Below are 25,242 nucleotides of genomic sequence, written 5' to 3'. Positions count from 1 at the left end.
TATTTTTGTTCGTTATGCGAATTACTCATTATGAAAGGTGCCACTGTATTATATTTACATACTATGGTATTAAAACGTGTTTATAAGGAATATACCGCGCTGGAGGTTCCGGGTTCGATTTCCAGGGGGGGGGGAGTGAATATAAATATTAGTAATTTTTCACTCTAATATTGATTTAATAAACCTGGATTGGTCCCCGAAGCGCAGGAGTGATCACCTTGCCTTCATATAAGTAACGTTCAAGATAATACTACGTGAATACGATGCATTGCTCTATCCACCACTGGGTGCGGATAAGAGTTATCAAGAAAAAAATAAAAATATTCGCTATTTAACATTTAACATTAAATCTCATAATGTTAGCTTTGAAATTTCCACAAAGTCCCATATGACAGCTCCATCTGTTACAGAAAAACATTAAATCCTTACCTTCATCAAGGTATTATATACATATATATGTATATATATATATATATATATATATATATATATATATATATATATATATATATATATATATATATATATATATATATATATATATATATATATATATATATATATATATATATATATATATATATATATATATATATATATATATATATATATATATATATATATATATATATATATATATATATATATATATATATATATATATATATATATATATATATATATATATATATATATATATATATATATATATATATATATATATATATATATATATATATATATATATATATATATATATATATGTATATATATATATATATACAATATATATATATATATATATATATATATAATATATATATATATATATATATATATATATATATATATATATATATATATATATATATATATATATATATATATATATATATATATATATGTATATAACTGTATATGTTTTTATATTGAATGGTTTATAATATGAACGCCATATGAACGTAAGGTCTGCACACTTACACAATGCTTTTTTTGTAATTTTTTCCGAAAAACCTACTCATATCGACAACGTTAGTAAATATTCATATAAAAATAATTAAAATCAACTTAAAGAAAATTTCAAACAATCTTCAAAGAGTGTTTTCCACCTATTGAAGATTGTGTGTTTTCTCTGGTAAATACACAGGTACTCAATGTTTTATAAACGTTTAAAAACAAAGCCTTCTATACAAAGCACTGTTTTTCGTAAGCACGTGACTCTAATCACACGCATTACAGAGTGGAAACCCCTCAGTCCTTGTTTGAAGGCCTCCAGAAAAACCATTTTCTTTGCTAAGCACTGCTCAAATAAGGAACTTCGTTTTCATATCAAAGTCGATACCATTAATGGATTCGCTTTCATCTAAAAAATAGCTGTTGATTTATTTGAACTGGACCTTAATTTTATTTTTATAAAATAATATCAATTGGATTGTTTTTTATCCTTTGACATTGATTCTTGAAAATATGTGTGTTTTGATCCTTAAAGAGTTAAATAAATATAAGAGTGAAAAAACACTCAAATTTATTTTGAGCCCCCTGGAAAACGAATATAGGACCTTAGCTTGATAGACAAACACGTTTCCTACCATTCTTTAGAAGGCAAAGTAAATACAATAAAATAATCCAAATTAAAATAATAAAAAAAAAACAATTAAACACAAGAGTGAAAAATGAACAGAAATAACCTTCTCATTATTTTTTTAAGGTTCAATCATCTTTTATCAAAGTTTTTCTCATTATTTAAAAAAAGGACTTAGTTATAGGAGGTAATAAAATAATAATATATATAATAATATAAAATAATAATAGAAAAAATATTAATAAACAAAAAAGTTATCCTTTTGTTTTACTCGATCAACAATACGTTAGGTAGCCCCAGATACATCATCTATAATTCAATCACTAATTTTGAAAAATTGTGACAGTTAATTTGTCAGTTAGTATCACAAAGATCAGAAAAAAAACACCATACTATGATAAATCCTAAAAAGTAACGCTGGATTTACATATTTTCTTTTGATAAAAGCTGAAAGATCATGTGACGTGATTTTCCACCGGTTTTCCTTTTAAAATGTCAGGTTAGTATTAATCGTGTGGCAATAAATCCTTTTAATGAATTTTCCTCCCAGATGCATGCAGTAAGTGTGAAGTGATAAAGGAGGTAACCTGTCTTAAAACCTTCCTCAGAGAGACGTTGATGACCCTAAAAATGTAATAAAACCATCACCCTTTCCGTCAACCCTCGAAATCATTAGCGTCAAAGAATTAACCCGTTTGAAACCGATGGAGAAACTGTTTTTAAAAAAGTCAAAGTTAAATTCAAAGAATTAAAAATAGTCTTATGACTTGTACTTCACCCAAAATCAGATTTCAGGAAAATTCATTCACTTTTTTTAATTATTCGGTAAGACCTATCATTCAAAAACGTGATCTTGACCTATTTCCTTTTCTTGAATTCCTTTAAAAATTTGCACAGTGGTGTATTTTTGCCAAGAAAAGCTTATCAAGTATCCGATTTTTATAATTTGTATACAAAAACCTCTAACAGCAAAGGGAGGCTTGCCAACGTATCATGAAGATACTTTTATCGTTTGGCAATCGATGATAAACCAATATTAATAAGAAAAAAAACCTGATATATTCGTTTATATTGTTGCATAGCATTGAACTTCAATCAATCAATTGAATAAATTATTTTTTTTATAAAATCTCTTTTAAAAAAATCGATAAATTTGCAATCTGCAAATAATAAGATAAATATTATATTATTTTTTGGCATCTCATCAATGATGAAGAAGAATATGGAAGTCTGGGCATTTACGGGGCTGACGACCGTCATAGGCTGGTTTAAGTGATCACTTTACACACGTGTAACATTCACCAATTCTACCCATTATTGACAACCACACTACTCAAATTCATGGAAGTTCTATATATATTAACCAATTTAGAAACATTGTTCTTGAATCACTAGAACATCACAAGAGACATCTTTTGGTGAGATGTAAAGAATCTTTTTAGTAAGCAGAAACTCTTTTATTAGTATGTGAGATCCGAATCCTGGATTATAATCACACACATGAGAAACGCCAGAAAATACCATTTTCATTTTTATTATTTAGGCAACAATTTGTGAACAAGTAATTGGACACACTCAAAATGTTGTAAGATAAATATTAGTTTAATACCACATTTTAACAAAATAATATTTATAAATTTTATTAAACCGTAACTCTCTAATTCCCTCGAAATTCTCCGTAACTTTTAACTTTCATTCAATTCTAACGCTCTTTTCTATAATATTAAGTCGCAATGTAAAATTCATAAAAAAAATAATCATAACCTTAAAAAAGATTTTTAATGTCAATAGTTTAGTCAATATTTTTTTGAAACTTACTTATTTATTGTTTGATTAAAAAAAACAATGGTCATCGGAAATTATATAAAAATAACATTTCATCGTTTTTCCATCTAAAATTCAATGCATTTTTTCTAGATTTGTGTAGGTATAGGATGTCCGGTGGCAGAATTAGAATTTTTAATTTTAATGAAAAAATTACTGCAAAGGATAAACATTTATTTCAATAAAAATTACAAAGAAGAGAAGTGCGGATTTGTTGTTGTTTTTTTTTAATATTTTTAACAAATTCACAAACTAATTCTTTAAAATAAATTAAGAAATTAATTAAATTGTTTGATACATTTAAGGATTTAAAGTGTTAAAAGTCAGGCCAAGTTGAAAGATATCATTTAGGTACATTTTCATGCCACCGTACAAAAAAAATCGTAATTTATCTTAGTAACAGATTTATAGAAATACTAACTATAAGAGCACCTTTTTATTAGTTGTTCGTATATTTCAGACGCCAGGTGAGAATAAAAACATTCTTGTGAGGATGAAAATTAAATTTTCACTTCCTTTTGGCGTCAAAAGTTTCAAGCGAGCATCGTTATTCGTAGTACGTAAAAAATATCTACGTTCCGTTATTAAGGCTTTTAACCCGCAACGAGATAACGTGAGCAATCAGCGATCCAAGAGCAAACATTTAAAATGTACTTGAAAAATATATTTTATGATTACTCGATGAAAATTGAAAGCTGAAAACTTTGTTTATGAGTATATAATTCATATTGAAAATCAGTGTTATTATTAACATTTAAATGTATGAAAGGCAAAACAATATTACTTTATACATACTTAAAATATAACTTTGTTTTTAAATCACTGTAAATATTTTATTATAAGGTAATTATAATATCTACCGGTATCGAAGCTAACCACTTCTTTATCAAGACTGATCAATTAATTAGTATTAATCATGTACAAGACTGATTAAATAATTAGTATTAATCATCAATAGTATTAGCCTTTGTAAAGAAACGGATATATTTTAAGTATTATAATATATTATATTATTATGTACAGTGTAGTTAAATACGTGTCGCGGGAAATGTGGGTGTGAAATCAAAGCCTGCTTAATAAAACCTTATAAATTTTAGTGTATCTACGGAATCCATACAATTTCTAGTACTTTTTTAGAGAAACAAGAATTTACTGGGATTTTCCGTATATTTATTATTGGACATTGAAAGCCGGCGATCTTAGATGTAAATTTGTAGGCTTTTCCCCGGAAATGAAATTTTAAACCTTTTGTATTGGTTCGACAATTCCTTGAAATTGACGTATGGAAATACTTCCTTTGACTACATTTTTTTGGACGAACAAATGAGGTTATATGTAAATTTATAAAAATGTATATCCGTTTATTCAATATCTTAAATTTCTCTAAAATAATTTATCGACGGCTTTGAAATTTCAACACAACGTTGCATTCGACTACGCGCGTTTTTTTCTGGGCATTTAATTCAAAACGTAAATGTTCATTTATTCAAAATCTCAAACCTCCTAAAACAATTCAACGATAGCTTTGCAACGTTGCTTTGAAAACGCACGATTTTATATACCTGTGATTGGTAAAAACATGCATATAGCAGCTTTTTTGACCCCCAAAGTCAGCGCCAAAGATTAAGTTACTTATGGCGGACAACGTGTTTCTTGACAGCTGTCATCACTTTAATTAAAAATATTTTCAATTGCATTTTTGTTTCAAAGATTTTAAATAGATTGTGAAATGAAACGCATGAGAAATGTGTGCATTCTATTCTCTTTATTTTCAATTTAACCAGACTGAGTCACAGCAACGCGTAGCTGGGTACGGCTAGTTTAAAATAAATACATAGTTCATGAACTGAACAAGCAGTCAGTCTGTTGAAACATAAAAATGTGACTTAATGACCCTTTTCTTTGGCTTCGAATGCCGACAGATACCCTCTTGTATTAAATACCTACCAATGTATAGAACACGCTCCACGCCCTATTAAAATTTATGATACCACGGAATTTTGCATTTTCAGGGCTAACCAAGTATTCAATCATTAAATATCTCATATAGATTTTTTGTGTGTACAATAAAAGAATATTTTTGTAATAATAATTACAATAAATACTGTTTTGTGTTACCTACCTAAATACATATGGTATTTTGAAATTTATTCAAGCGATTTTAAAAGTCAATTTAACCTTATATGTAGAATACAACACCCATAAACATAAACAATAAATAATAAGTGTAAGTCCCTCTCCAAGCTCTTGTGCTTGGAAAAGGACTGACATTTACTATTTCTTTTTGTCGGAGAGAACTGCGTTATTAATTTTAGATTATAAAACAGAAATGTCTAGAAAATGAACTAAATTGAAAAAGAAAAAGTCTTGTAACTTTGTAAATTTAATTAAATTAAAAAAGCAACTCGGACGTATAACGTAACATATACAAAAGTATCCTCCATAATTCTTCAGACCTCATACATTTTCATTTAAACCTTTTTCTCCGTAGGTTCGTTACAAGGTGGTAATAACATGTACCTCTGTCTGTAGAGTCAAACTTAGGACTATGGTATTTACTATGAATACGCATTAAAGTACTTGGGTACTACAGAACTCAGTAGAGCGTAGTTTTATGCTTATTGCTGTCTTTTATTAAAAGGAATAAAATTTATTACAGAGGCGTATTCGCTTACATAACATAAAGCGCCCGTTCTCTAAATGCTCACAGTTCGCACGTCACTTAAGTACCTACGCGGGATCTGTAGGTGTAACTCCGTACAATCTGTCAGTGTACCTACCTATGTAAACATTATCTGTATGTGTGTTCACATGTCATGTGTTCACAATGGGTGGCATGCCTATCTGCATATATTAGCTAAGCTTTCCACATTATTTTACAGCTTTAATGTAAACGCGGTGGTTAGGGTTAGATACTATCAAAACAACACAACTGACTTCCAATTCGTCCGGGAATTTCCCAACGGGAAAAATCCGAGAAATGAATTTCCCTGTTAAAAAGAAAAATACCGAACTCTACTCCATTTATGAGTAGAACTCGTATATATTTTCAAATGATACGGATGTTTTTGCTGTGTGCAAGTTATATAAGTGTGTAGTAGTACAAATATGCAACTACTAGTGCCCTAGCCACTGTTGCTACCCTACCTAATGTTACTTCTTTATTTTTTATGTGGCAGTAATGTCCTTCGCCTTTCCTCTTTACTTAGATCATCAGGATTTGATAAAGAACACAGGACTAATGAATTGATGAACAAGATAAGAAGTGTCATTGAAAAGAAAGGTATCTTGTTATTTTGGCCCTGTTCCTTATGACTTATGATGGTTGTCCATATAATCGCCGGATGTAATAATTTTGAGCCGAAAAGACGCACGGAGAAAAAAAGAACGATAATAATAATAAACGATAAACAATAAAACAAAACGAGTTCTCACCTTCTCAGCCTTTCTTAGATCCGTAAAGTTTGTTTTTTTAGGTTTATTTAACGGATCTAGAGAGTCGGGATTAAGCTATTTTAACCCTTCTATTCCAAGTCTTCTTCTACCATTGTTATTTGTGTAACTTATGCTGCATTGTTACTAATTATTAACTACACACACAGAAATATCACTCAAATTACTGAATTGTGTCAAGTATAAGTCATGGCTATCTGGAACGATCTCAGTTACTAAATTTTTATTTCTTTCTCAGTCGTTAATCAATTAATATAGTTATATCGTTATTTATAGTTTCGTAAATATTATGACCACGATGATAAAATTTGATATTTTATTTTCTACAACAAAATCTAGAAATGCATGTAGTTAATTAACACCCTATTCTGTTTATATTGAAATAACAACATTTCTATTATATAAGTTATTAAGTGGTTAATCTGTGATTTTGCTATCATCACATCAGTATGGCATCAGTTTGCGAAAATGTATATCACAAACGAAACATAATACTATTTTAATTACGCGGCAAGAAGAAAGTTACGATTGAATCCATATATTCATAATCACGCATAACGTATCCTTAAAGTAAAATTGTTTTTACAATTATCCATAAAACGCTTAAATAAACTCTCAACTTTTAATTCATTATATGTTTTTTTTTAAATGCAGATATAACGTTTATTTCAGTATAAATAGACCAACGTCCGATAAGTCGTTAACTCCGTAGTCGATACTATCAGCTACCGACAAAAATGAATTTTTGATTTGTTTATGGTCAATATCAATAAGTTGGCTGCAGTGCTGCAATGTGCTTCTAGATTTTAGTTTATGACAGAAGAAAAAAATGGCGGCTCTCGGGGTTTGTGAAACTCCGGATTGTAACGAAAAAGCAAAATTACAATGCCCCACGTGTGTCAAGCTCGGCATTCAAGGCTCGTTTTTTTGTTCTCAAGAGTGCTTTAAGGGTTACTGGAAGACGCATAAGGTTATTCACTCTTTGGCCAGTAAGTGTATAGTTTAAGGTTATGTCGCGCCGATTCTCACCCGCCTGTCTGTGATATAGCTCTGATAATTGTTAGAAATAAAATTGTTGACTGAACTGTCGCCATGCTAACACGAAAGAAGGCGCGAGGTGAGATCTTGCATTAGCCTTTTTTTAATACTGAGATTTGTGCACGCTTCTATTTCGGTCCGTATACGTTGTCTGACGTATTGCTATTTGCGGTTTTTCAGAAGGAGAGAGCGGGAACGGAAAGAAAAATGGATTTGACCCATGGCCAAATTACATGTATACCGGGAAGTTGAGGCCGGCTCCTCAGACGCCTAAAAGGACAGTGCCTTTAACTATTGGGAGGCCGGATTATGCTGATCACCCGTCCGGTTATCCGCTGTCGGAACAAGCGCTTAAAGGAACTTCTCAGATTAAGGTTCTCGATGATGATGAGATTGAAGGGATGAGAGTTGCCTGCAAATTGGGGAGAGAAGTCTTAGATGAAGCCGCCAGGTTAGTTGAATATATTAATGTTACTAAATTTGAACCGTTTTATGCACACTGTATACTTATTTATTTTATTTAAAAGACTACAAGATCTACATAGTTTATCGTGTACAGTAATATACAAGTATATTTACATGCCTATTTATTCTATTTGTTTATTGTTTTATATATTGCCATGTATTTGTTTTGTTTAATTTTTTATCTTTTTTGTAACTTTTTTGTTGTGTGTCTTGTTAACCTTAATCCCTTGTCCCAAAATGTGAAATTACTCATTGGGAATACGTTGGAAGAAGAGACATGAGGGGTTGATGCTCTCAGGTGGCATTCTAAGGACATGTCCCAACCATGTCCACCTTCTCCTCTTCAGGACTTCCAGTATGAGGGGCTGTTGAGTTCTTCTCCTCACATCGTCATTCCTGACGAAGTCATACCACTTTATACCCAGTATTCGCCTCAGGCACCTATTTTCAAAACTTGCTAGTTTCTTGCTAAATTCCGATCTGTACAATGTTTTTTGTCTCTTGCGCTATACCAAACGTATGCAAATAGAATGCTTATAAGCGTCTCCCATTCTCTACCAACAGTATGTAAAAGAGGCTTTCAAATGTTTCACGCAATAATAGGTACCCGTAATAATGACAGGTGCCGTGGCGTAGTTGGGTTGACGCTCGACTGCGAAAAGGCTTCGCGGGTTCGATTCCCGCCAATTGCAAAATGAATTCATGAAAGATTTATTTTCAACTGGTCTGGGCGTTTGTGATGTATTTTTCACATTTACCTTCCCTATCCTTAATATCCTACTTGCAGACAAGCATCTAAAATAGACGCTTTGCGAGTTATTCCTTTTAAAAAAAAATTGCAGTTTTGGTGGAGAGATTCTAGAATCTGACCTATTCGGCTGTCCAAACTTAAAACACAGTAAGGGACATTTTTTTTGTAGCAGGTTTTTTTTGCATTTTCGGACTAAGTAAAATCTACTTAGTCCAAAAATGCAAAAAAAAATGTACTGCAAAAAAATGTCCCTTACTGTGTTTTGAGTTTGGACAGCCGTATTGTGCTTGTGTGCGTTGCAGTAATTTAAGATTTGTGTTATATTTCAGAGTGTGCGGCGTCGGTGTGACTACAGATGAAATAGATCGGATAGTTCATGAAGCGTGTATTGAGAAGGAATGTTACCCGAGCCCGTTGAACTACTACGAGTTCCCGGCCTCGTGTTGCACATCTGTTAATGAAGTCATCTGTCATGGTATACCGGACCTTAGGCCCCTAGAGGTAAAGTCATCACTCAATATAACAGTAGAGATCCAAAACTGATAAATAATATGTGCATTAAGAATGTTCAAATTTAATTTGTACGTCATATGCGGTTTCTTAGTGTGTGCATATATCGCTTACTCCTTTCAAGAACGTCATATATAAAAAATCGTCAATTTTCAGTTTTTTGCATGTTTTCGGAACGCCTAAAAAATGTACTATATCCCAGCAAAAATGGCATATTTTTAACTTAATATTTACCCGCTACAGGGCAGAAAGTGTTGTTTTTGTATTTTGAAGAAAGGTATTGTTAGATTTTATCACAGTAAAAAGATTTGTCGCACAGTAAAAAGTTCAATAAGTGGCTTGGCATTTATTTTTAATACATTGTATTCTATTTTTAAACTTTTAAAAACGATCTCCTGAATTTTTTTTGATTTATGACGTTCTTGAGTGAGCGATATGTCCAATACGCTACTTGTCCTCACACAGCTAAATATCCTCATTTTTTATTTAGCTTTAAGGGCACATAATGAAGTAGAAGATTATGTATATTGTGCTTTGGTTTGGAGCGGTAGCTCTTTCAACAGACATGACAGTTTGATCCTGTTATTTTTAATGTCAAAAGACCTATGCTGATTCTGTCTGATTGTAAAGATCAGAAACATAAATCGAAGTACTCCAGAATCAATGATGCATACTGTGTTTTTTTAATAATAAAAATGTTGAATCCATATGGTCCTTGACACAAACTAAAATATCTTTCTAACCTTTATCGGCACCCAATGGTGCATAGGACACTGTATCGTAGTGTTATCTTGATCGTTACTTACATGAAGGCAAGGTGATCCTCCTACACTTCAGGGACCAGACCAGGGTAATATTAAATAAGTATTAGAGTGTAAAATCACTAATATTTATTTTCACTCATGGTAGCTAAACACGCCAACCATTACACCACGGAGGCGGACCTAAAAACTCATAAAAAAAAAAAAAAATAGAATACAAAAGACCTTTGCGATTTTCATAATATTGCCATTACATAATTAGAATTTCTGTTAATGGGAAAGTTTTTTAAATTTTATGACATTTATGACAGGTTATTTTTTATTGTTTGGCTTGCAGGATGGTGATTTGTGCAATGTGGATATTACAGTGTACCACCGTGGATTCCACGGCGACTTGAATGAGACATTCTTCGTTGGAAATGTTTCGGATGAACACAGAAAGTTAGTTCGCGTCACTTATGAGTGCCTTTCGAAAGCAATTGATGCCGTTAAACCAGGCGAAAAATACAGGTACATTTTATTTTATCTATAGTCTGTTGGTTTATGTGATTATGGCGTAATTAGAATACCAGAAAGATCATCATATATTTGATGAGCTTCAATAATTGAGTATTATGTGCACTCTTTATAATTTATATTTGTATATTAACTTTTACCATAGCATTCACTCCTTTCAACAAGGTCAAATATCAAAAAACTTGATTTTTCAGGAGATCGTTTTTAAAGTTAAAATACTATAAAATGTATTAAAAATAAATATCAAGCCACTTATTGAATTTTTTACTGTGCAACAAATCTTTTTACTGTGGTAAAATCTGAATGTTTTTTCTCCATTTGAAAAATATTTAGTATGTTTAAAAAAATAGTTTGATAATACCTTTCTTCAAAATCCAAAAACAACACTTTCTGCCCTGTAGCGGGTAAATATTAAGTTAAAAATATGCCGCTTTTTCTGAGATATAGTACGTTTTCTGGGCATTCCGGAAACATGCACAACTCAAAATTGACGATATTTGATAAATGACGTTGTTGAAAGGAGTGAGCGATACATATATGAAACCTAAGAATTTGTGTCCATAATATTGATTTTTATTGTAAAAGTATTTTTTTTTTATTTCTACATACATAACTCATCTCAATACATAATTTTTTGTCAAAAGTTCGAAAGTAAGATTTTCAAAGAAAGAAACAACTTTCTACAATATGAAATGTTAGCAATATCACAAAAACAATTATGTATATTGATTAGTTAAAAATATCTAAAAGAGTTAAATTTTCCTTTTGGTATGTCAAGCTTTTGGTATGTATATAAAAGTACATTTTTTTACAGCATTGCGGGACTTTCGCAACTCAAAATTTGTATTTAAATATTTTAGAAGAAGCATTTGACTTGCTTTGATTGTGTCTGGTCTTCATATTTATCATATGGCTATTTATTTTTTTCAATAATTTGATGAAACAAAGTCTTTAATAAGCTAATTACATAACGACGATGCATTGTTGTAGTTTTCTACAGAACAGCTTTAAAAATCTCACTTTAACATTTCAATTTTGAAGTGTGACGTTGTTCTCGCTAATATGTACCAATAACATGCAAATAGTGCAGTTTTTTTCTTAACTTAAATACTATTTTTATGGTATAAGGGAAATGTAATTTAAAATAGTCAATAAATAAAATTCACCCACCACATAAGTTTGAGGTTGTTATTTATGTTTTTAAATCAACGTGTGTGCTGATCATTCTCGTATCCTCAATCAAACTCTTCTATCAGTAAAAGAACAACCAAACATCATTTTGTTAAATCTTGCAGGGAAATAGGCAATATTATACAAAAGCACGCCCAGGCGAATGGTTTGAGCGTTGTGCGTTCATACTGCGGGCACGGCATCCATCGCCTGTTCCACACAGCCCCGAGCGTGCCGCACTATGCAAGGAACAAGGCCGTGGGGGTGATGCAGCCGGGGCACTGCTTCACCATCGAACCCATGATCAACAGTGGCGGCTGGAGGGACGACCAGTGGCCTGATAAGTGGACCGCCGTCACTTCGGATGGATCCTGGTCTGCACAGGTGACTAATTAGCTGTTCTTTAAATTTTGGTTGAATTTAGTATGATTTGTTTTTGCATATTACTTTACGCTTTACCCTACAACTCTACTCATAACATCTGATACAAAGCACACTACTGAATATCAGTATTCGGGTTTCGAGCATCAATGTAATTAAAAAAATTAAACCTTTTTTACACCAATAGCAAGAAAAAAAGATTTTTCACGGTTTATCATGAAAATTGCTAATCTTTAGCATTTTCCTTTGTTGATCTGCTATTTTTTGTAACCTCATATTTGGATTTAATAATAATATTCGCCAATTTAGTAATATATTATTTCGAGGGCGTTTCTTGAAGATGGATGGACTAGAAAGTGTATTAGTTTTTTTATTATTTAGAAGTTTTTAAAAATGAAAAAAATATGTTTATCAAAAAATGTTTCTCATTTTTGTACATACCAGTCTTCAATAGTCATTGGCTTATTTTACTGTCCATCTTTCAAAGTAGCATACTTAACTTAATTGATAAAAAACAGTAATTTTTGTTTAAATCTTTGCATGTATTATTGGAAAAAAAGATATGTATTATTTTGGATCTAAATGTTTCTTAGGAGAATACATTCTATAGAAATAGACTGTAAGGCCAATAAATTATGATGCGTCTTATCGAAATATGTATTATGATTTGTCTCATTGCAGAGCCCTTTCTTTATACTGTAAATTTTTGTTCACATAATGGTGTTATTCATATTTTATTTTAACTATTTTAGTTTGAACAAACTCTGCTGGTGACAGAAACTGGCTGTGACATTTTGACTCGCCGCAGGACGGATGCCGGAACTCCTCATTTCATGGACAAGAAATAATAAACCTAGTTTGGGACAACCCATTTGCCTTTGTAATATCATACCTACCATGTGGGTGTATCAATACACACTTAAAGCGTCAAGATCTTTACGATTTTTGCTTACTTGTGTATATGCAGATCATTTTTATGTAACACGTTTTTGCCTTTTTATTATTAGTTGTTTGTTTTTATATGTTATCAAATATTAAGCATAACATAGGTTCTTCTCTCCAGTTCCATTGAAGTAGTTTGAAGAGACTTTTCATTTTATTTAAACGAAAGCCAGAATTAATGTCCCTTGGATATTTATCAATTTTTAGGGTTTCAAAGGCTGTAGAAGGTTGAAATCTACCGGTGTATTATAATATTTTCTTTTTTCATACAATATGTAATCAATCTTGGGTCTATATTAATCTCATTAAAATATAATATCATTTAAAAATGCTTTGTGAATTTTTTACTTTTTTTTTTATAAATTTTTTTTACAACATTCTATGTACCTAAATTTATTATATCATGAGCATACTGTGACAACTACTGACATCTAAAAAAGTAAGAAAGTAAAAATTTATAAGCTTCCCAATTTTTAAGCAGGTTTTATAAAATGGTTTATTAATTTTGAATTTATTGCTCTGATTAAAAAAATATATAAAATTTTTGATTATGATTCAGATATAAAACATTTAGTAAAATTACCGTAAAAAAGACTTCAGTTTTAATATTGACCATTTTTCTTGTATTATTTATAATGAGTTACTGATCAAAAGTAATACAAATGTATTCTACTTTCTTTGGAAAGCTTTCTTAATGAACTATGTAATTAATATATGTTTCTTCTTCCTTTTTTATATTATTTGTAATTTCCATTTATGTAAATACAAGACTATAAAGATGTGTCAATACTTATTTTGTTAATCTTACCTACATCGAGGTTGCATTGTTGGTTGTATTTCATTTTGTATTATTATTTTATTTTTAATTATCAATCTCTAAGATTGTAAAAAAATAAGCAATAATTCATATATTTTTCTTATGATACTAATAATCGAAATAATGAAATTGTTGATAATATGTATTGTTGAGTTATCAATTAGTTGAGCTTTTTTAAATGAATTTTTGTAAAAGAAAAAATATGATCACTACTCATAATAAAATATAATGTTAACTGACTCTTGTTTGATTTATTGAATAGTATGAACAACTTTTTATTTATCCTCCCTTTCTTATTGCCTTGATGCAGTGTTATCTTGCATAACTGCATGGATTATCAGTGATCTGCATCAGGTACTATTTCAGAACAGAATGAATTTGCTCAGGAAGATTGTGCGTGATAGTCAAATGTGTAACCATTACACTTTGTAAGCAGATTGAAAGTTATTGATTTTGTTGATTAAAAAATTAAGGCATTAAATAAATCATGAATAAATAAAGTTTTTTTTTATGATTTTTGCTCTTTAAACTTACCATTTTTAAGTAATCACATTTTTGTGGGTATCGCATTATTTTTTACCTTGTACAAGGTTTATACATACATATATCGTTTTGAACTGAAGAACGAAACCCTTTGAGAAATTTCTACCCATTGTCTCTTGTGATGACAAAACTGCATAGAACACATCCAGAGGTGCAGACTGTTGACGGGTGTCAATATGTCTTCTGTTCCACTTAACAGTATTAATGGCATTTTGTCTTGTACTTTATATCACTAATGACCTTCATTTAAGTAAGTTCGAAAGGTGGTTTTGTGTTAATATAAAAAAGCCTATCACTTTTTAAAATGTTTTCAGACAATGCCTTATAAAAACTTTTTTGAATGTGGGAAGGCAAAAATATACCGCTAGAAATCTGAATTAGGTGATTCTATACCAGCTTATAATCCTTGTAAATTATTGTGATTTTAATGTTTTTTAAAGTTTTTTACATCATGTCTGCTGCTGCATTATTATATTCAAAATGTCTTGTTAAATGAAATATAAATATAAGAGTTTCAGAAACTTGTTTTAGAAAATTTTGTTTATTTGTAGAGAAATGAAATATTTACAAAAGGGTTATTTTACACGTGAAAAACATATTATAAATAATATTACATGACTAAGTAATCTAAACTATGCACTTCTTCCCAATGTGCAATGTTTTCATTCATCTATCTTTGGTCTGATTCTACTTCCGTATTCTGAGACCTGATTTTGAGCTGCAGATGTATTTTTCTCGGTAGGTTTGATCACTATACTGGTTTTCCAATCTTTCGTGAGAATATTGAGGGTCGGGTTGGTTTCATTTTTCTGCACCATCACAATTACATCATTGGAATTAGATTTTTCTGGATTTTCTGATGCAATATTTTCCTCTTGGGTTTCTGTTTCCGTGACAGTAGCATTCTTCACTAATTCCAACTTCTGCATCTTAAAAAAAATAAATCATACAGTAAATTGCATTGGTTGTATATTTTAATGATTTTTTTACCATATCTGGACACAATGGTGCTTAGGAAATTTGGTATGCTCGATATGTATAAAGTTGTCTTTTCAGGAAACTTAAAGAAAACAGGATTGTGCTAAATAATTCATTTGATTTTGGTCAAACATAGTAAATACGCTATAAAGGAATCCTAAATAATAAGTGTACATATGTGCTTCTGTATGATTATTATGCATTTTTGGTGACATTTCTTTATGAAATTCCATTTTTTAGACTAGCTTTTTCAGGTAGACACTAAAATAGCATTTAGGAACTTAGTACACTTTCACTGACTTGTTTATTCAACCAATTTCTTTTCACCTTTAAACTGGCCAGATAGTCTAAAAAGCCTTGTCAATAGATGAAAACTACCACATATATACAATAGTTCAATTTGAATAGTTAGAAATAATATATCGAAGCTTAAATAAAGTTAAGATAATATAGTACAGTCTAAAATAATGTGTCTTAACACCTTTCTCCGAATACAATACATAACTCAGTTAAAATTCCATTCAAAACAATGTATTTTTACAAAATTCTCAATAGTTTTTCGTAAATATCCTAGGCTCTTTTACCCTAGTATTTTTTTATTTTGGCAATATGTATTAATTGGTATGTATTGGCAAGGGTTTAAGAAATTGCATTATTATATTCTCAATATTATTAATATTTTAAGCATTGGCTTTGTGGTTAGTCATTTTTACTCATTTTTTTTTAAAAATGTTAATAATATTAGTATATAACCACTGAACACACACATTGGTGAGCGGTTATATACTAATATTATTAACATTTTTGTAAAAAAATAAATGAATAAAAATTTCATTATTATTTTAAACATTTTAGTTATAATGCAAATAGTAAATAAATATTATTTCTTACTTGTGAAAAATCTTCATATTCATTTTCTTCTGCATTATCTTTTACATAAACTCCGTAAATATTCTTTTCATTCTGTTCTTGAACCGATGATGTCAGGGGAATATTTTCTGATGGTTGTGTTTCAATATCATCATACTGTTCCGGAATGTAGATTCTCAACGCTGATTCACTTTCGTATCCCTTTGAGTCATCAGTTTTAACCGAAATAGGAGAACTATTTATTGGTGTGAATCCAGATTCCTCACTAGACTCGACAGTATATTGACTGTTTCTCGGCATTGAGTTTTGAATAAAATATGACTGAAGATCGGCGGAAGAGAAATCTTCATTAGATTTTTTTTCTTGTGCTTCGTTTGAAATTAAATCATTGGCGCTTTGGACAGCGAGTAGCGAATTAGCTACTTCGTTGTTTGACAGAGATGAGTAATAGTTGGTTGAAACTGATCCACTATCAGGATCACTGACTTGTGTGAAATATGATGCTGTCAATGGACTGCTATCTGCAAATCCTTTTTGGTTTGGTTCAACGGATGGACTGAAATTGAAGCTAGTTTGCATATTAAATGATCCTAAATCATTACCGATTGCTGTTGCGTTCTCCCTTCTGTCATTACTATTGTCCGAAGCTGTTCCTTCCTGTGTATTTCTTATGTAATTATAATGATTTCCGGAATCTTCGTTAATAATACTATCAACATTAGCTTTCAGTAACTCAGTCTGAAGTGCATCCACGCCTTTTGTAGAACTCGGTTCCACATAATTAAATGTTTGGAAATTGGGTTGGAATCCAGTGGATTGTTTCGACAACTGTTGCTGTATTTTCTCTAGATATTTTGGATCAGGCTTGAATAGAACATTTTGTTGGATGTTTGTTTTGTCCCCATACCCTGGTTGAACTATTGCTTTGAACGGCTAAAATAATCATTAAAAAAAACAAAAGATGTAATTTCGTAAATTCATAATAAACTAAACAGTATTTTAAGATGTTGGAATTTTTTTTTTAAAGTACATATATATATATATATATATATATATATATATATATATATATATATATATATATATATATATATATATAGTATTTTACGAAAATGGCACTATATAAATTATAAAAAAATATGAATAGTGTTTGAATATTTGACATCATTTAAGTATATTGGTAACAATTGAAATATCTAGAGGTTAATCCTAATGTATATAAATTTCAATAAGAAGAAACTCACTCTTTTGCGGTTAATAGGAACACATTGATTGATGATTGATGCTTTATTTTATCTTACCTGGAGTGAAGAGGATGCATCGAGTGTTTGTTGGAGAAAATGTTGCTGAAGTTGCGGTTGTTGAAGCAACGGGAAGTTATATGTATCAGCTAACTGCTGTTGAGAAGGTCCTCCATTTAATAGCTTAAAAAGTTCTTGTGAAGAAAGCGATGGAGTTACTGACTGAAAATAGCCAAAATTTAAAGATTTTTTTTTTATTTACATAAAGAATAAATCGATTCACAGTATGTTAACACCTAATTATAGCTGAAGTTATGTTTTGAATTGCTCAATTGTTGTGCTTCTTAAGTATCTCTGTTATTGGAAAAATGACTTAAGGAAACATAGTTTAAAATGTTTGTATTTTTCTACTTGCACCTATTAACTGATGTAACAACAAAACGCATAATCTCAAAAAAGCTATAAGTATCTAAAATAAGCTATATACAGTAAAAACCTTATTAATTTGAAATTCAAGGGTTCTGAATTCAAAAATTTTTTTGAATTAATGTTTTAAATAAAATAAGAATAATAATTTTTCATATATAATGGAGTTTTAACACACAAATTACTAATTTTTTTAAAACACAAAAGTGGTAAATGTAATCGGATATTTTGCTTATGATAAAAATAAACTTCTTTCTGATTTTTCAACTTAAACATTTAAAAAAAAAAAAACAATTTGGGATAATTTTTTTATCTTTCTCGTTATTTAATTAAAATATTGAGTTTAAGGCAAAATATGCTTTTGATTTTTTTTCAAATTATCCTATTAAAATTTTTCCTTTTAAAAAACCGTTAATTAATTCTCCAATTATGTGTTCAATAAGCTTATACTGTAAAAAATTAAAAGTTCATTTACCTGAACTTTGAAAGCCGTATCTTGAGGGTAGGTGTATTGGTTCAGAGAAGAAAAGTAGTTAGAAGAAGACAGTTTGGTTTGTGGATCTGGTGCATACAGTTTGCTTTCTCCAGTATACGGGTTCTTATAAGTTTTATCCTTTGTTTCTTCGGTTACTTCATATGTGTGGGGACTTTTCACCTAAAAAATTTGTTTTTAATACATCATTGTTAACATTCTTCATTGTATGTTATATAATTTATTTGCCATATGAATGTTATAGGCCTACTCTTTAAGGTTCGGAATAAAAAAGTAAATAAAGATTATCTTCAATCCAAATACAATTAATTTTCCATCTATGAGCAATCGTTTTGATTACTTCAGTAGCAATCATCTCATCCCAACGATCAGTACTATAGACCGATATTACATCAATTCAAGTGAGGTAGGGATATGGAAGACTGGGCATTTACATGACCCGTCATTGACTGGTTTAAGTGATCACTTTAAATACTGTAAAATTCACCATCCTACCCATTGTCACCTCGTCGGCGGCATCTAGGGTTGAAATCAGTATGTTTTTTACTAGTAGAAATCTGCATGAAAAATGTAAATTTAATGATGATAACACAATGCTTAAATAAGCGGTACAATTTAGACCGGATAGCTATAGGCCCGGGTTTGAATCCCGGAGTGGACAATTCATTTTGTCATTGAAGAAATCATTATTAAAATTATTTCAACAGCTTACCTGACTTTTTATGTACGAAGAATGTGCATTGTAGAAACTGCTTCCATCTGGCACCATGATAGGCTTGTCTACTAAACTGAGATTAGGCGCTGGGATTGTGTGAATGGGACCTAATGATGAAAAAAATACTTAATATATCTTTTTAAACTACTTTTAACCGTTATCTTCTTAAGGTTCTTAAGGTATATGTTTATATCTTCTCATTGTATAGAGCAGTGTTATCTTGACCATCAAGTACACAATGATCAGGAAAATTTATCAGCTCTTCGTTTCAAGTACCAGTCCAGGGTTATATATATATCAAATATAAAATATGTATATGCATAAAGTCATATCTACAAAAAAAAATCGACCGAGAAATACAGTGTAATATTTTATAAATATTTGAGTGAAAAATAAAATATTCATATTTATTTTGACCCCCTTAGGAATTGAACCATGGGCTTTCAGCAAGGTAGTTAGCACTACTAAATAGAAGCAGACGTTAGATAGAGTTACTTATACTTATGATTAATTAAAAATGTTATAAAAAAGTATAATTTCCGATGAATGTTTAACCTCTTCGACTCTTCGATCTCACTTGGTAGACAATAGTTTTCAGTTTTTCATACTAACGATTGGTTACAAATATTTTAAAAAGTATAACTTTCACTCTCTGATCTCATTGGGTAGAAAATAGCTTTCAGAAAATAGTTTTCATGATTCAGTTACTTAAACTTATGATTGATTAAAAATATAACCACTCACCGTGAGTGGTTATACACTAATATTATTAACATTTTTGAAAAAAAAATAAGTAAAAATGACTAACCACAAAGTAAATGCTTTAAATATTAATAATATTGAGAATATTATAATGGTGAGTACGGCCATAAAAGCAAATGGTCAGTGGTTTATAATATTATTATTAACATTTTTGTAGAAAACAAAATAAAAGTAAAAATATTAATATATAGCTTTATGAAATTTTTGTACCTCTTTCCCCCTCCGATCTCACTGGGTAGACGATGGTTTTTACTGGTTTAGCAGCAGGAGCAAGATATTGGTTGCTGTGCGACACGGCTGTGGAGTACTTTTGCGATGCGTCACTGACATATTTATGGTGTGGCTGATCGAAGAAGCTACCGGGGATAAGGGTAGAGGAACTGGACAAAATGAAAGGTGTTTGAGTGCTGGAAACACTCTGTTGCTGAAATGGAATCCTGATGAAATTCTTAATCGAAGTGTCCGATAGGATATTCTTCTTTGGCGGAGTTGACACAAATTTGTATGGCGCGGCTGACAGAAGCTTGGATGATTGTTGCTGTCCAGTTATGATATTTTGAGAGCTAGAGGCGAAATGAGGATACGTTGGACTGGCTATTGTAACCTCGGAGGGTGGAAGTCGGTACCCATCCTTCAAACCGGTCGGGAAGAATTTTGGAGCCATTTTCATCAGCCCTTGTGTAAATATACTCTGGAGTTTCGCAAAAGGATTTTGTGTTCTGGAAAAAAATATTCATGGAAAAATATTATTTGCATTTTGGATAGCAAAAAAACTTCCGATAAGTCATGATTGATTCAATCTATCGCAGATTCATTTCAAAATAAAATAAATAACAGGAGAATATCATTTTTTTATTCCAAAATATAATTATTATTAATGTCTCTCCAAATTGTAAATATACTGAACTTTTTTCGACTGTATTATTAGCCAGAAAGGCCTATTTCTATATTTTTAACATCTCAACATAGATGAAGTAGAATATGAAAGATCATTTTACCAGCTTATGACAGATAATAAGCCCAGTAAATACCCAGACTTCCATATTCTTCTTCTTCTATGTTGAGATATTAAAAATGTAAAAATAACTCGTAAGTGGAGAAACCCAGGTTCGTGAACTAGTATTTGGATAAAATCAAAATTTTGTGAAGGCCTATCTCGGTTTACCCCAAGGGCTCTACAAAAGTTTACCTTCCTTAATCCGGAAGGCTTGGGCCATAGGTTCAACAAAAAATAGCATAGCTTAAATCAATTAAAATTATAAACATTTAGGCTGTTTCTATAAATTAATACAACAACCATATCACGGGCTAAACCGGGTAAAAATACATAAGTCTAAAAATAGACCTACCTTTGAACTTGAGGGACTACTTTTTGAGCAGTAGTTGGGTAGTAAGGGTTATACGGACCGGCCCATCTCGTCCTCAACCGGTGTGCTGCCATTTGTTGCTGTTGTTGAAGCATAGCTTGTTGCTTATTCATCTGTCCGACAAACGTCATCTGTTGCTTATTCCCCTGTTGATTCCCATACTGCGCTAGCAATGGCTGTTGATTGCTGTGCTGTCCAAGCAAATTTTTCTGATTGCCGAATTGAGCAATCGTCGGTATCTGGTTGCTGTATTGTGCTAGCAGGGGCTGTTTGCTGTACTGCTGGCCGCCGTATTGTGCTAGGAATGGCTGCTGATAGCTGTATTGTCCCAGCAACGGCTGTGAGTTGCTGAATTGTGCTATGAATGGCTGCTTCCCAGGAAACTGGCCGTAAAGTTGTTGATTGTTCATTAGCTGGCCGTACATATTTTGCGAAGTGATTTGTTGAGTTCGATTTGCTAACGAGCAAATCGTCAAAAGAATCACTTGCCACTGTTGACAATAAAAAAATTAGATTAGATACACATTGGTAAGAAAAAAATAACTTAAATATAATTATTACAATTAAAAAATACATATCAATAAAAACAAAAAATTAATGCGTAGATATTTGGTAGATTAATTTAGTTTTAATATCATGTATAAATGCCTCCATAAGTACCATTATTACAACCGATGATTTAAAAGTCACATCGATAAAATTAATGTAAATAATTTTAATTTTCAGTTCATTGATACTATTTCATCATTTCTAATTTACAATCTTCCAAAACACCCTTTAAAATTGTGTGATCACTAAAAATTTATGATTATTTTTGTTATATATTCATGTTATTAAAATAACATCCAAAACGTTTAACATTCCTTTAAATAAATGATTCCCAATTTTTGTCAACAAAAATAGAAACACCATATTATAAAAAAAGAACTTATTATGAATTCCAATTACAATATTAAACTATGATCTACTACATGATTCAAACCTAGCTGTTTCATTATACTTACATGTATTATAACTTTAGTATAATGTGTTTTCGATCATTTTTTGTATAATGTTTTGGATAAGTCGTTATATTGCTAAGGACAGTATTACTATGTTATACTTATAAAGATTTTAGTTCGCGGTGAAATCGTTTATTCGTCCACTCGGCTAAGTAGAACCTTTTCTATTTTAATTAACAAGCGATCATTTGTAATGACCGTTTCTAAGTTCAAAGTAGCGTACGATTGAATTGACCATTATTTAAGGAACACACACCTTGTAATTTGTGATTGTTTTACTCCTACAATGCTCATTGTGTTATAGTAGGTACACACACAAAAGATTTTTGCTTACAATGCATAATACCTACGGAAGCTTACATCACTTATCGTTATCCTATTTAAAGGGAAAAAGTACATAATTATTTCCTTTAGGCATCTTCATATTGTTTTTACTTGTCAACTGCTGCCACTTTATGATCCATATCTGCACCCGATGATGCATAGGGAATCGCATCATTGGGTGCAGATATGTGAGGTGCAGACAAAGTGTTACATTGTTGGTTAATAATTTAAAGTCTAATACCCCAATGGTGCATAGGGCACTGCATCATATAAACGCAGTGTTATCTTGATCGTTAAGACACGAAGGAAAGGTGATCAGCCCTCCGTTTCAGGTACCAGTCCAGGGTAATATTGAATAAATATTAGAGTGAAAAAATCACTTATATTTATTAGACCCCCCTCTGGGAATCGAACCCGGGACCTCCAGAACGGTAGCCGCGCTGACCATTACACTAACTTTACATTTAAATTACTCTATACTTTAAATTACAACTTTATTTTCTCTAAACCCAGGTAACATTTGACGTAATTATTTTTTGTTTCTTAAAACACTTTTTTTGTATTGAAAAAATAGTTTTTCTTCGAAATAAATATATGGTTTTGAAAAGCAAGGAGTTATTGAAAACCGCGGCCGAGCACTTTGTGATTTGAACGCCCGAGATCTAGGCCTTAAAGGTGAGATCACAAGATGAACAGTCCTGTGTTATCAGGTATCATTCCAGGGTAGGTAAATATAATAATACCACTTTTTCTAAAAATCTATTTCGACACATGTTTCGATGTATTCCGCATCATTTCAAATACATTTAAAGAAATAGTGGTATTTACCAAGTAAAACATAAATTAAAAATGGAAATATATGACCACACAGTGACTGCCAAATCATTCAATGAAATTAAATATAATAAATAATAGAGTGACAAATCTCTTATTATATTTATTTTTAACCTCATTTCCCTGGTAATCGAACCCGGGAACTCCAACATACTAGCTAAACGCTCTAAGTACTACACTACGGAGGCAAATAAATAACTACAACAGGGCAAAGTATTACGAGTATGAATAATATAACCGACTAATAAATCCAACTCGATGATAATTATTGTAGTTGAAAGGCGTTTTAGCATTTATTAATTCCATTTAACGATTTTTTAAGCATTCACTCAACCGTAGATCCGTAATTGATTTACATTTTAATATATAGATAAACCGAGTGAGTAATAAAAAACGTATCTTTCTACGTTTTCTTTTTCATTTAAATACGTGTATTACTATGCTCGAAAGCGGAACAAATGGATTCGTTCTAAAAACTTGTACTGCGTATGTCAAACAGTTAAAAATTAAATAAAAAAGTATCATAATGATAGTTTTTCTGTTTCCCGTTATACCATTATATATATTTTATAGCGTTAAGCCCACCGATGCACATATCTTTTGTTCAGAACAGAAAATTCTCCTAGTATGAAACGATAATAAGTAAAAATAGTCTATAAATCACGCATTCCACGAAAAAATTAAAACAGACTAAATCTACAACATAAACATATACAGACTATACAATAGAAAACTAAACAAGATAACTCCTTCGTAACGCATAAAAATAAATGTTCCCCTGTAATATTAAAAAAGCATAATATGATACTACCAACAACAAAAAAAAGAATAATAAATTCCATCTCCAAGCACAAAAGCTTTGTATCTTTTTTTTGGAGAGGGTCAGCGCAATTAAAATTACAAGATTGCATAAAGTAGAAATGTATAGAAATTGTATTAAATTGTATAAAAAATGTAACTAAATTAAATTTAAAAAAAAAATATGTTTTGTACGAAAAAATATAAAAATGTAATAGTCAATAAATCATGTATTGCACAAAAATAATTATTTCACTAAAAAAACAAGGCATTTCTATTTTAACCGGCAAATTTGTATGGCAACCGTAGTTGGAAAAAGGAGCAGAGGAAGATCCAGTAAAAATAAGCACGATCAGGTATGTTAAATACTGAGAGCGGTCTGATCAGAGTCGAAGTATTCGGCGAGTGCGTTTGTATGAGGAGATGCATGATTTGAATTTAGTCTCAGATTCACATACCGTGTTTGATAATGATGTTAAATGCATCGAAATACGTGTCTCAACAGATTGATTTAAACAATTTCTACATAAACCTATTACAAAAAGCTTAACTTAGGATACCATATTATATTTGTTTATTAGCTTGTTTTAACTACTGAACTTGAGTATCATGTGTTAACAATAGTTTTTTTAAGAATTTTTGTAAAGGAAAAATGTTGATTAAAAATCGATTAAACACTT

General features: G+C 30.8%; 2 protein-coding genes across 3 annotated transcripts; one reads left to right on the top strand and one right to left on the bottom strand.

Annotated features, from left to right (window-relative positions):
- Positions 1–7,667: 7,667 nt before the first annotated feature.
- LOC148299725 (methionine aminopeptidase 1-like) lies at positions 7,668–14,453 on the top strand. Of its 2 annotated transcripts, none has more exons than XM_088275766.1 (6): positions 7,668–7,848; positions 8,078–8,348; positions 9,443–9,614; positions 10,722–10,894; positions 12,196–12,454; positions 13,204–14,453. In XM_088275766.1, the coding sequence occupies exons 1-6, from the start codon at positions 7,689–7,691 to the stop codon at positions 13,297–13,299; spliced, it is 1,131 nt and encodes a 376-aa protein (XP_088131892.1). In that variant the 5' UTR covers positions 7,668–7,688; the 3' UTR covers positions 13,300–14,453. The 2 variants fall into 2 exon arrangements, with proteins under 2 accessions (XP_088131892.1, XP_088131894.1); XM_088275768.1 differs by having other exon boundaries at positions 7,668–7,976.
- Positions 14,454–15,275: 822 nt separating this feature from the next.
- Positions 15,276–22,051, bottom strand: LOC148299724 (uncharacterized). Its single transcript, XM_088275765.1, has 7 exons — positions 21,588–22,051; positions 20,449–20,957; positions 19,474–19,583; positions 18,744–18,923; positions 17,903–18,064; positions 16,623–17,534; positions 15,276–15,682 (listed from the first exon to the last, which is right to left on the bottom strand). The coding sequence occupies exons 1-7, from the start codon at positions 22,028–22,030 to the stop codon at positions 15,416–15,418; spliced, it is 2,583 nt and encodes an 860-aa protein (XP_088131891.1). The 5' UTR covers positions 22,031–22,051; the 3' UTR covers positions 15,276–15,415.
- Between the last annotated feature and the right edge of the window lie 3,191 nt (positions 22,052–25,242).

The sequence above is a fragment of the Brachycentrus maculatus genome, unplaced genomic scaffold (genome assembly GCF_059751285.1).
Source record: "Brachycentrus maculatus isolate JH-2025_06_01 unplaced genomic scaffold, ASM5975128v1 h1tg000985l, whole genome shotgun sequence".
Lineage (NCBI taxonomy): Eukaryota > Metazoa > Arthropoda > Insecta > Trichoptera > Brachycentridae > Brachycentrus > Brachycentrus maculatus.
Note: the sequence above shows the minus strand (reverse complement) of the source record. Positions and strands in the feature narration are given on the sequence as shown.

Bases quoted from the DNA above. Each gene is read 5' to 3' on its own strand.
- LOC148299725 (XM_088275766.1), top strand. From the start codon at position 7,689: ATGGCGGCTCTCGGGGTTTGTGAAACTCCGGATTGTAACGAAAAAGCA. The intron at 7,849-8,077 runs GTAAGTGTATAG...GCGGTTTTTCAG, and splicing joins GGTTATTCACTCTTTGGCCA to AAGGAGAGAGCGGGAACGGA. The intron at 8,349-9,442 runs GTTAGTTGAATA...GTTATATTTCAG, and splicing joins GTCTTAGATGAAGCCGCCAG to AGTGTGCGGCGTCGGTGTGA.
- LOC148299724 (XM_088275765.1), bottom strand. From the start codon at position 22,030: ATGTACGGCCAGCTAATGAACAATCAACAACTTTACGGCCAGTTTCCT. The intron at 18,065-18,743 runs GTAAATGAACTT...GGCTATTTTCAG, and splicing joins ATACGGCTTTCAAAGTTCAG to TCAGTAACTCCATCGCTTTC. The intron at 15,683-16,622 runs GTAAGAAATAAT...ATTTTTTTTAAG, and splicing joins AATATGAAGATTTTTCACAA to ATGCAGAAGTTGGAATTAGT.